The 12693-nt window shown below is 38.4% G+C and overlaps 1 protein-coding gene across 4 annotated transcripts in view; it reads right to left on the minus strand.

Annotated features, from left to right (window-relative positions):
* Window positions 1-12693, minus strand: part of ATP8A1 (ATPase phospholipid transporting 8A1) — a 254190-nt gene that overhangs the window by 195574 nt on the left and 45923 nt on the right. For all 4 annotated transcript variants that reach the window (XM_037829701.1, XM_037829703.1, XM_037829702.1 and 1 more), the window contains one exon: window positions 10441-10486. In XM_037829701.1, coding sequence (XP_037685629.1) covers window positions 10441-10486 — 46 coding nt within the window. The remainder of the gene's footprint in view (window positions 1-10440; window positions 10487-12693) is intronic.

Raw genomic sequence — 12693 nt, forward strand, 5'->3', positions numbered from 1 at the left:
CAACTATATAATGATACCATGAACTGGCTGTATACTGTGGATAATTGTATGGTATGTGAATATATCTCTATAAAATTGTAGGAAAAAATGTAAGTATGGGTAAAAGTGCTGGAGAAAACATGGAGAGAGGGATGTACCCATTTACAGTTGATGAGACAGAATGGTGTAGCCTTTCTGGAGGTCAGTGTGGTAGTTCCACAAGAAGCTAAGTATGTGGGTGCCATAAGGTCCTGCAACCTCATTATGGGGTATGTACTTGGAAGAACTGAGAGCAAAGACATGGACATTTGCACACTGGTGTTCATGGAGACAGTATTCATGATTTGCAATGTATGGAGGTGGCCTAAGAGTACACCAACTGAGGAAAAGAATGGTGAACTGTGGTGAATGCATACAATGCAATATTGAGCAACTAAGAGAAAGAGTGAAGCTGTGAGACATGCCATGAGGTGAATGGATCTTGTAAAGAGCATTTTGAGTGAAGGATGCCAGAAACCAAGGCAAATAATATAATGTCTCACCAATATGAACTAACTACAATGTGTAAACTCAGAATTGAATCTTAGAGCACAGCCTAACAGGGAAATGCTTATAATTGTGCCTAAGAGTCTCCCCAGGTGCCTCTTTGTTGCTCAGATGTGGCCCTCTCTTCCCAACTAAGCCACCTCGGAGGATGATCTCGCTGCCCTCCCCTCAACGTGGGACCCGACTCCCAGGGGTGTAAATCTCCCTAGCAATGTGGGACGTGACTCCCAGGGATGAATCTGGACCTGGCATCGTGGGATTGAGAACATCTTCTTGACCAAAAGGGGGATGTGAAATGAAATGAAATAAAGCTTCAGTGGCTGAGAGACTTCAAATGGAGTCGAGAGGTCACTCTAGTGGACACTCTGACGCACTATATAGATAACACTTTTTAGGTTTTAATGTACTGAAATAGCTAGAAGTAAATACCTGAAATTATCAAACTCCAAACCGGTAGCCTTGACTCGAAGATGACTGTAGCTTACAAGGGGTGACAGTATGATTGTGAAAACCTTGTGGATCGCACTCCTTTTACCCAGTATATGGGTGGATGATTTAGGTGTTCTTTTTTACTTTTATTTCTTACTCTTATTCTGATTCTTTCTGGTGTAAGGAAAGTGATCAAAAATAGATAGGGGTGATGAAGGCATAACTATATGATGGTACTGTGAACAGTTGATTGTACACCATGGATGACTGTATGGTATGTGAATATATCTCAATAAAACTGAACTTAATGAAAAGAAAAAAAGTAAATCAACAATGGAGGAGGAGGGGAATGGAATGTTTTGGATGTTCTTTTTTATTTTAATTTTTATTTTATCTTTTGGAGTAATGAAAATGTTCCAAGATTGATTATGGTGATGAATGCACAACTATATGATGATACTGTGAACAACTGATTATACACTTTGAAGGATTGTATGTTATGTGAATATGTCTCAATAAAATTGCATTAAAAAAAAAAACACAAAAAACAGATAGGAGGAAAGTGCCCATGAAAGCAGAATACCTGGTTTAAATTCAGGAATAAAAGGCAAAGTGAATGAGGTACATGTTGGAAATGTAGCCAAGAGCAAAGTCATAAAGTCTGAATTTTGTCCTCTCATTTTAACTGTGTCCCTAAATCTCTGAAGTGGATTTTGCTCCTCTGTATGCAACTTTTATTTATCTTTACTTTATATTTACTTTTATTCATTTTTAATGAAAAACAATCTAGGTCTGTACTTCCCCACAAATAAATATCATCTCTCTATCCAGAGCCCTTGCTGAAGATACACCTAAGCAGCTCAATTTATATAATCCTAAAGTCTCTGTGATATTTTGAAAATACTAACAATCTTGTAGGTGCCTGAAATTATTTAGGCTGGTATTCTCTTCATATATGTGCTCCTATATTAAGCCCTAGGATCATGGAAATACTACACTCTAAGAACTATTTATAGCTAAGTTGATATATGGGTGGCAAAGTATATGTTCAGGCCCAATGGATGGATTGATGTAGGGAGCACCTCTTGGGAAGCCAAAGGCAGCAGATTCTCTTGTTCAATACAACCAGGAAAGTGGTACTATTCTAAGTCTCTTAGCATAATACCATGGCTCCTTTGTATAGCATGGAATGAATTAAACCGAACGAACTTAGCCCTACTCTATTAGTCAGAGTTCCCCAGAGAAACAGAACTAACATATGTAGGTAAATATTAAGAGATTTATTATATCAGGGTCGGGCAAGATGGCGGCATAGAGAGGAGTGGAAGCTAAGTAGTCCCCCTGGAACAACTACAAAAAACCAGAAACAACTAGTAAATAATCCAGAATAACTGCGGGGGGACAAACGAGACCATCCACTCATCATACACCAACCTGAATTGGGAGGAATGCCCGAGAACACAGCATAAAATCTGTAAGTAAAACCTGCGGAACCAGGTCGGGAGACCCCCTCCCCCATAGCCCGAGCTGCGGAGCCGCGTGGTGCCAGAGAGAAGCTCTCTCCCAGCAAGCGAATACAGCTCAGCTCAGCTCCAACTGGGGTTTTAAGTAGCTAGTGTGAACTGCTCACTACAGGTACGTAGCCCCAAAAAACAGACAGAGGCTTTGGGTGACGACTGACCCGAGAGAGCCGGAGGGTCGCCTTGGACTGGGTTTGAAGGGGACTATCTGTTTCTTTTTTGGCTCAGTGGAGAAAGCCCCAGTCATTTTCAGTTTCCAGGGCTGTGACTCTGGGAAGGGTGGAGACAGCACAAGCAGAGAGCGAGACCATTGAAATACTAATGACCTCCACCTGAGGGGTCTGTCTTCTCTAGGGGCCCTTTCCATTCAGAACCAGACCCCAGAGCCTGGGGCAACACAGCCATACCTCCTCACACCAGTCAAGAATTATAGGCTAACAGTCGTCACCTGCTGGGCAGAAAAGCACAGTGACCCCAGGCATCAAAGGGTGGAGCAATTTTCTAAGACACACCCTCAGGGAAACCAGATACTGAATATTTCTTCCCTCTGGACCCTGAGCCTGTTCTGGTCTGGGAAAACCTGATTTGGATAACCAAGGAAACCATGCCTAGACAACAGAAAATTACAACCTACACTAAGAAAAACAAAGTTATGGCCCAGTCAAAGGAACAAACGTACACTTCAACTGAGATACAGGAATTTAAACAACTAATGCTAAATCAATTCAAAAAGTTTAGAGAAGATATTGCAAAAGAGAGAGGCTGTAAAGGAAGCACTGGACATGTATATGGCAGAAATCAAAAGTTCAAAAAAACAACTAGTAGAATCTATGGAAATGAAAGGCACAACACAAGAGATGAAAGACACAATGGAAACATACAACAGCAGATCTCAAGAGGCAGAAGAAAACACTCAGGAACTAGAGAACAAAACACCTGAAAGCCTACACGCAAAGGAGCAGATGGAGAAAAGAATGAAAAAATATGAGCAACGTCTCCGGGAACTCAAGGATGAAACAAAGTACAATAATGTACGTATCATTGGTGTCCTGGAAGGAGAAGAGAAGGGAAAGGGGGCAGAAGCAATAATAGAGGAAATAATCAATGAAAACTTCCCATCTCTTATGAAAGACATAAAATTACAGATCCAAGAAGCGCAGCGTACTCCAAACAGAAGAGATATGAATAGGCCTACGCCAAGACACTTAATAATCAGATTATCAAATGTCAAAGACAAAGAGAGAATCCTGAAAGCAGCAAGAGAAAAGCGATCCATCACATACAAAGGAAGCTTAATAAGACTTTGTGCGGATCTCTCAGCAGAAACCATGGAGGCAAGAAGGAAGTGGTGTGACATATTTAAGATACTAAAAGAGAAAAACCACCAACCAAGAATCCTGTATCTAGCAAAGCTGTCCTTCAAATATGAGGGAGAGCTCAAAATATTTTCTGACAAACAGACAATGAGAGACTTTGTGAACAAGACACCTGCCCTACAGGAAATACTAAAGGGAGCACTACAGGGTGATAGAAGACAGGACTGTGTGGTTTGGAACACAATTTTGGGAGATGGTAGCACAACAATGTAAGTACACTGAACAAAGGTAACTATGAATACGGTTGAGAGAGGAAGATGGGGAGCATGTGAGACACCACAAGAAAGGAGGAAAGATAACAACTGGGACTGTGTAACTTGGTGAAATCTAGAGTATTCAACAATTGTGATAAAATGTACAAATACGTTCTTTTACGAGGGAGAACAAGCAAATGTCAACCTTGCAGGGTGTTAAAAACGGGGAGGCATTGGGGGAGGGATGCAATCAGCATAAACTAAAGACTGTAACTAATAGAAAAAAAAAAAAAAGAGAGAGAGATTTATTATAGGAAGTGGCTCATGCAACCTTGGGGATTGGCAAGTCCGAATTCCACATGGCAGGTCGCAACTTGGGAGCTCCGATGAAAGTTCTGAGGAATTCCCCAGCAGAAGCTGGCTGACTGATCTAGAGCTAGAAGTTCTTCTTTCTGACTGCTGAAATCAACAGTTCTCCCTTTAAATAAAGCCTTCAAGTGATTGGCTGAGACTCCTCTCAGTGTTGAAGGCAGTCTCCTCAGTTGATCATAGATATAATCAGCCACAGAGACAATCAGCTGATTGGTGATTTAAATCCAGGAAATATCCACACAGTAACAATCAGGCAAGTACCTGCTTGACCAAACAACTGGACACCATAATCTGGCCAAGCTGACACATGAATCTAACCATCACACCTGCTAAAAGGTCATTTCAGGTTTAAAAATACAAAACATATTCAATTCACATCAATTTAACGTGTTTTTCACAAAGGACATTAAGGGTGAAACGGTCTCCAGTCAGAGATAAGCAGCTATGTGCCCTGCAAGGAAGTAGCCTTGTTAGTAGCTATCAGCCACTGCCAACTCAATTCTACTTCCGAAAAGGCCAGTATAGCTCAGGGAAGGAAGATGTAGGTGGATGAGTAAGTTTACTATTTTAAGCTATGTGCCTGGTTTTAAAAATTTCATGTTGCCCTTTTAAAAATTAAATTAAAACAGCAAAATTGCTTTATTAAACTGTGCTGGTTTGAATCTGTTATATACACCATAAAAGACTGTTCTTTTAATCCAGTCTTGCAGATGCAGACTTATTGTGGGTGGGATATTTTGATTAGGTTGTTTCCATGGAGATGTGACCCACCCAATCGTAGGTGGGAACTTTTTGATTAGACTGTTTTCATGGAGATGTGACCCTGTCCATTCAAAGTGTGTCTTAATTAGTTTACTGGAGTCCTTAAGAAAGCTCAGGGAGAGAGAGAGAGCTCAGAGCTGACATAGACCTAGAAACTTAAAGATGCAGATAGAAAGATGTTTGGAGATGCTAAGCTAAGAGATGAAGCCCACAGTTTGCCCTGGAGAACCTAAGTGAGAACCCACAGGTACTTAAAGAGAAAGCCACTGGAATCGGAAGCCGAAAGCAACATAACCCAGGAGGAAAGGACCATTAGATGCCAGCCATGTGCCTTTCTGACTGGCCAGAGGTATTCTGGACACCATCGGCCTTTCTTCAGTAAAGGTATCCTTTTGGTTGATGCCTTAGTTTGGACTTTTATGGCCTCAGAACTGTAAATTTGTAAGCTAATAAATCCCCTTTATAAAAGCCAGTCCATTTCTGGTATATCGCATTTTGGCAGCTTTCACAAACCAGAACACAAAGCAAGACTTATTCTAATGTAATACCTACTGTCATATTAAAACAAGGTTTTTAAAAAAAATCTGAGTTTGGGAATGGTGGCCTTCATTCAACTACAGTATCAAACCAGGTGATCAGTGTGCTACAAGACGTCACAGCCATTTCATCCATACATGCAGAATGTTCACACATCATCCTTCAAGGAATACATCTAAACCTGGGATGATTTAAAACCAAATATATTTCATTAGGAGGTATTTTTAATTTTCCAAAATATTTACCTTGGTTCTGCACTTGAACCCCATCCTTTTCCCAAACCTCCATGCTGTGTTTTTAGGTGAAAGTATGTCATTCCACTCGAAACACTGGCACACTAGCTATATTGGCATTTCATAAAAATTAAAGCATATTTTTACAATTTTAAAAGTGAAGTAACTCAACCACCACAATAAATTAAAATAGGATCAGCTCCAATTTACATATTACATTGACAATTACAAATGTGTAGTTTATAAATATCTGTAGGGATAAATTTAGTAAAAGAACTCAGTTTGGGAGGAAAAAATGAGAGACTGCGTCTAGTGTGTGTGTGTAGACACATGGAAGAAGATATGTCAAATTCTGAGTTAAAATATTGAGGGAAGAAATAGAAGATAATGAAAATAAATTTTGAACTGGAAAAACAAAGGTATTCAGAAAATGACAATTCTCTGGGGGTTTGGCTAATGGAAATGATAAGGGAACAGGAGGTAAAGCAAGGATAAAATGATAATAGAATCACTTCAATAAAGAAGGTAAAGAGGAAGCAAACACTTCTGCCACATTAGAATTTAACCAGTGCCTATGAAACAGTCCTGGAACAAAGTGTTATGAAGATATTACTTATCATCTCATCTTGCTCACACACTAGAATATTAATTTTCAAGAAGGCCCCTTTCTATTTCTAGTCTCATTTCTCCCTTCTTTATCTGTAGTAGAGTAGGGGAATGGTTCATTCACTTGTTTATTTACCAGGCATGTATAAAGCACCTGTGAAGAACAGGACCCTGAGCTAAGAGCTATGGAGAACACAAAGGTTAAATAAGAAGTTGGAACTGTCCTCTGCAGTGCTCCAATCTAGTACACACAAACCATTACAGAAAAAAATGTGGAAATAAAAAGTGTTCATAGTTGTTTGGGAGCAGTAGATCAAAAACTCATGAAGACTCACACTCCCCAAATTTCTATTTACTCTGCCCTCCCTGGAAACTAGATCCTCATTAAGAAACAGACAATTTTGTATTCGCAAGTCCAACCAATGATCTACTGAACCAGCTTATGTATCTCCAGGGCAAGAAATGTGTGATTTTCAAAAGTGATTTTGACGATAGTCAAAATATAAACTTTCTTTTGACTCTGTATCAGAACATGAATTTCTGAATTAGATACAATATCCACAATTTGAACCCTGATTGAATTCAATAACTGGTGAAAACAAGACATCAGACAGGCACCAGTCTACAGTTAAATGGTTGAAAGTGTTGGAAAGAAATTCTGAATTTACATTTCTAAAGTTGCTAGGGACTGACAGCAGCAGCAGCAACAACAAATCACTCTTTAATAACTCAATGCAAAATATGAAGTAAAATATTCATTTCTCTAAGAATAACAAGGGTTAATATTTACATATGAGAGAAAAGTGTCCTCTGACATATTATGTGGTTTTTGTAAACATTTGGAAAATGAAAGTTGAAGTTTAATACTTCAAATACCTGTCAAAAATTATCTGTCAAAAATACCTCCTGCTTACTCCTTCACACCCACTCCTACCTCAATTCAGGAAAGAAAACTGAATTTCATTCTGGTCTAATGACAACAGATGGCTTTCATATTAAGCAATTTGAGTTATCTGACAGCAAACAATATCCTACTCAAACATTTTGCTACCTCTTCTCAACTGCCAAACTAAAAAGAAGACCAATACTCAAACTAGGCAAATAAAGATTCTATTTTCTTAGAAAACAGTAATTTCAATTATCAACCTAAAAGTCATAATTTCTTGGGTATGAGATTTCCAAAGTAATCTGCTAATTAAAATGTTTTTTTTCTTTTCTTGCTGTTAAGCCCTAATATTTTGAAATGAATTTTATGAATTTTATATATACTTCCTATAGATGTCTTCCCTCTCATTTTCCTATTCTTCGTGGAGAGCAAATTTCAGTGATAGGGTTATTCCTGTTAATTCATGAAGCGGATGGATGTACCAAATACGATAACCAAGAAAGAATATCTTCTCTGCTTGGCAACAAAGGGGGTATTCTTAGAAGAAAATAGAAGCACTCATCAATGAAGCTGCAGTAGTCTAAAATCATCATAAATATGATGGTTACTCTTCAACTGTACCAAATTGCCTTCATGGGCCAAGACTTGCAGATAAACAACTGCTGGTCCCTGCTACAAGAAGCATTGTATGTTGGGGATTGGGGGTGGGAATTACCTATTTTTGTGTAATAAAACTAAAACCACATACGGCCTAATATACCAGCCCCCAAAGCATCTGGTTTACTTCCCTTTCAATTCCTATGGTTATCCCTTCACACCTAAACTCATACTCATGGAATAACTCTGTCCCCATGCTTCTAACAACCTCCTACTCAAATTCATTCTGTTCTCTATCCTTAACTAACACTTTTATTCTGTCTCTTTTTCACCCTTACACCTTCAACAGCTACTCAGCATACTAAAGAATAGTGGGAATCCCCTTGGTCTGGCGTTCAAGGCCCAGTAAAATCTGGCCCCACCTTGGCTTTTTAATCATGTGTTTGCTTCCTTCTGATATGAACTCCTCTCTTCACCTGGTGTGCCAGTTTGAATATATTGTGTCCCCCAAACGCCATTATCTTTGATGTAATCTCGTGTGGGCAGATGTTATCAGTGTTGATTAGATTGTAATTCTTTGAGTGTTTCTGTGGAGATGCACCCCACCCAACTGTGGGTGATGACTCTAATTGGGTAATTTCCATGGAGTGTTGGCCCGCCCACTGAGTGAGCCTTGATCTGTGGAGCCATATAAATGAGCTGACGGGCAGAGGGAACTCAGTGCAGCTGTCTGTGAGTGATGTTTTGGAGAGGAGCTACAGCCAAGAGGGACACTTTGAAGAAAGCACAGGAGCTGCAGATGAGAAAGCAGACTCTTGCTCTGGAGAAGCTGAGAGAGGACAAATATCCCAAGTGCAACTAAGAGTGACATTTTTGAGGAACTGCAGCCTAGAGAGGAACGTCCTGGGAGAAAGCCATTTTGAAACCAGAACTTTGGAGCAGATGCCAGCCACATGCCCTCCCAGCCAACAGAGGTTTTCCAGACACCACTGGCCATCCTCCAGTGAAGGTACCCGATTGCTGATGTGTTACCTTGGACACTTTATGGCCTTAAGACTGTAACTGTGTAACCAAATAAACCCCCTTTTATAAAAGCCCATCCGTCTCTCGTGTTCTGCATTCTGGCAGCATTAGCAAACTAGAATACCTGGCATTCTGATAATGGTCCCACAAAGCAATCCAACAGTCTTGTTCACCTCTATTTATGATAACCCCTCCTCTCTCTTCCTAAACTCACATATATATGATGTCTTCCCCATGACTCTCTGCTCATCCAAATACTTACCATAATTCAACATCTAGCTCAAGGTGCCCCACAATTTTCTCTGCTCTTGAATTCCTATAGCGTTTGACATAGGAACCATTATTTGCCACAAAAAGCTAGAGACTTTGAGATCATCTAGTCCCAACCCCTCACTTTCCACAAAAGAACAGGAAGCTGTTTCTGACGTTGAGCTTTTATATGTCTCTTCATGCACTTATCTCAACAAGGTAAGGTTCACCTCTTATACTTACTTGTATGTCCCACAACAAAAAATACAATCTCAATAAATGTACTGTAAATTTATTAGGTGATAGTATATCAATGTACTTCCTAAAATGTATCAAAAATTCTCTTGATGGTAAGAAGAGAAGCAGAGCATTTGACAGGGCCTCATAAAAATAACAGCTGTACAGTACAAAAATACTGTTCTTAATTACCATATAATGTTTACAGACATTGCTGATCCTTATCACATCAGGAGACTTGAGAGAAAAATGAGACTCTTAGATGGGGTGAGGTTCACAAATGGGATAAGATGCCTGTTTTGCACATTGCTGGGTATTTTTTTTTAATCTGAGAGTTTGATGGTCTATGCTTGTGTTTAGTTTCTGGCTTTGTCAAAGTGTCACTCACAGCAAAACAGTCACATCAAAATGCCACGCAACCCCAAAAAACCAGTCTGGTTTTATTCATTTATTTCTGGAGCATAAATCATTTGCAGGTACATTATAGCAGATTATTTCTAATATGCCTTTTACTCAAATAACATTACATCTGATTATTTTCTATAAATCTTTCCTAGAATAACATCTGTGATCACAAACAAAATATAACAATGTTATAGAATCAAAGAGTCAAAACAACTGCAGATGTTACGAACAGTTGCAAGTACAGCCTTGCTGTGAGGCACCTTAATATATTAAAAAGGCTGCTGCCTTTGAAATGTATTACTACTGTAAATTACTCTAATGCGAATTTAAGTGACATGAGAATAAGGGTTACAAAGCAGGAATAAACCCCGGAACAAAAACTTAAGAGGTAGACCACATACTCATTGAATTACATGTAATTGATGTGATTTGAATATATTACTGTGAGTGTATTTGGCAAATATGAGAAGTAAGTTGTAAAATTCTTACCTTGGGTCTGTTTCCTGTTCACAGCATTATCAGCTTTATGTCGTTTCTAAAGTGTAAAAACAAAAGGAACAACTCTGAAAAAGTGAATGAGATTAATAAAACAAAATAGCACCCTCACCAAAAAAGAGATTTCTTTTATGTTTCTCAATGCTTTTCTCCTTTCATGTGCATATTAGTTTTATAAGTAAGCATCAACATGGGTGTGTGATAATGGGAAGAATCAGAGGATACTCAGGAATTTAAAAATTGAAAACACAATCCACAGCACTTTTATACAGTACTTTCCTACTGGGAACACAGGCTTGAGTTCTCAGAAGGATCTTAAATTAGTCTATAGGTAAGATTAAAATTTTAATGCACTAGAAAAGTTTCAGTTGAACGGCTGATTTAGACTTTTGCTTAAATAACTCACCTAAGAAAAATTAACCAAGAGAACAATCTATAATAACTATCATTTAACAACGGTATTGAAATATTTTCAGCTTCTTATAAAATTCACTATCTAATTAAGCTGAGTAGATCCTCTACAATTTAATGATGCGCCGATGTCTCTCAATGACTAAAACCATATACGTCTGCTATTTGCATACAGCCTCTTCTGTCAGCTGCTCCCCAGTATCATCCCCACCCCAATCAATAAGACATGGAATCATATGAGCCTACTTTCTCCCTCCTCCCAAAAGCACCTAAAAAAATTACTTGGTAAATAGATGAGTGAGTCTAAGTCTAGGTGCGTGAGTTTGAGGAGTCAAATAAACCCAGATTTTATAACAAGGAGTATGAAAAAGATATGGAAGGTCAAAGGAAAGGTGAGAATTCGAGTGGCCAGGGCAAGCTACCTTCTCAAAGGTTCAACAAGAAGTTTTCCATGGCTTCCATCTAAACTTACAGCATTGTGTATATGTAACACATCCTACTCTGTTAACAATGCAGAAAAGTGCTGTGCAATAACTGGCTCTGTGCTCAAAGATTCTATCACAGAAAGCCCAAGGTCAAATTCAGCTGCACATACTTGCCTCTAAGGTGGATAGGAAAATATGAAGTACAAACAAGTTCCTAAATTTTCCATCTGAGAAGAGATAGGGTGTTAGAATCATATGGCATTAGAATCACAGTGCACAACTGGGAAAAGTCTCCCCGAGAAAAGTCTAGAGCTGTGGATTTGCTCTTCTCCAAGACACAGCAATATTCAGAAGAGGCATAATTGCTGGCAGTGTGAATTCAGCCCATCCAAACAATCAGCTTCTGAACTGCACAAAATGCAAATAAGGCATTCAAAATGCCTCTGTGGAAGAATTGTTGACAATGATTCTTGTCACATCCATACACAGAAAACAACAGAACAGTTTCTCAGAGTAAAATAGTCACTAGTAAAAATGTAATAATATAGATTTTTGATAGGCAGTTTATTGCTTCCAAAAGTCAGCACATATTCTCACCAGCTAATCTTCTTACACGAAGTTTTTCAACTCCGTTAAATTTTCTTAATCAGAATATTTTATCATTGATAAAACTGTAAAATCCTTACTCTTTATTAATAAAAACATTAAGAAAATGATGAAGTAACCAAAAACAAATTTTGGTCCAAAATAATGGTCCAAAATAAACTTAGATATTTGGATAAGATACAAATATTTCAAAAATAATGCACATCTATTACAAACAATGGTTAGATTTCAACTGAGGGAGATAAATAAAAGCTAATTAACTAAACAGTCCACTTCAAACAGGAAACCTAATCTTAGTGAAACCTAAGGAGATTCTAAACATCACTTTTCATTTACAGAGAATTCTTGCACATGAGCATCACTTTCCTCAACCTTCCTGCCACAGAATAAATTAGGTTACTTGTCAAGAAACAACTATATTGAATGTAAATGTAAGGATCCATCTAAATAGGCAGATTTTTATCTTATGACTACAAAAAAGAAAGCAACTCATCTCTGTATCCTAAAGGAGGTAATTTTTCCTTCTAAAATTAATGGTTTAGGAAAAATATAGCTATTTTCTGAGCTCAAACACTACCTCTTCCCACCACCACTTGGTCTGTTACCAGAATTCATCCAGTAACACTGAGAGCTAGTAAATTATACCATACTATCACTATTTGATTGATACTACAGCAATAAACTGCATTGTAGAAATAATGCCGTGAGCTTTTAAAAAGGATATTTAAGTGTGCTAAATGTTCATTGCTCCCCCTTTCTGGAAATCCTTCCCTTTCTTGGCATTACTTACCGTATCACTCCCAGG

This window comes from Choloepus didactylus, chromosome 3, assembly GCF_015220235.1.
Source record: "Choloepus didactylus isolate mChoDid1 chromosome 3, mChoDid1.pri, whole genome shotgun sequence".
Taxonomy (NCBI): Eukaryota; Metazoa; Chordata; class Mammalia; order Pilosa; family Megalonychidae; genus Choloepus; species Choloepus didactylus.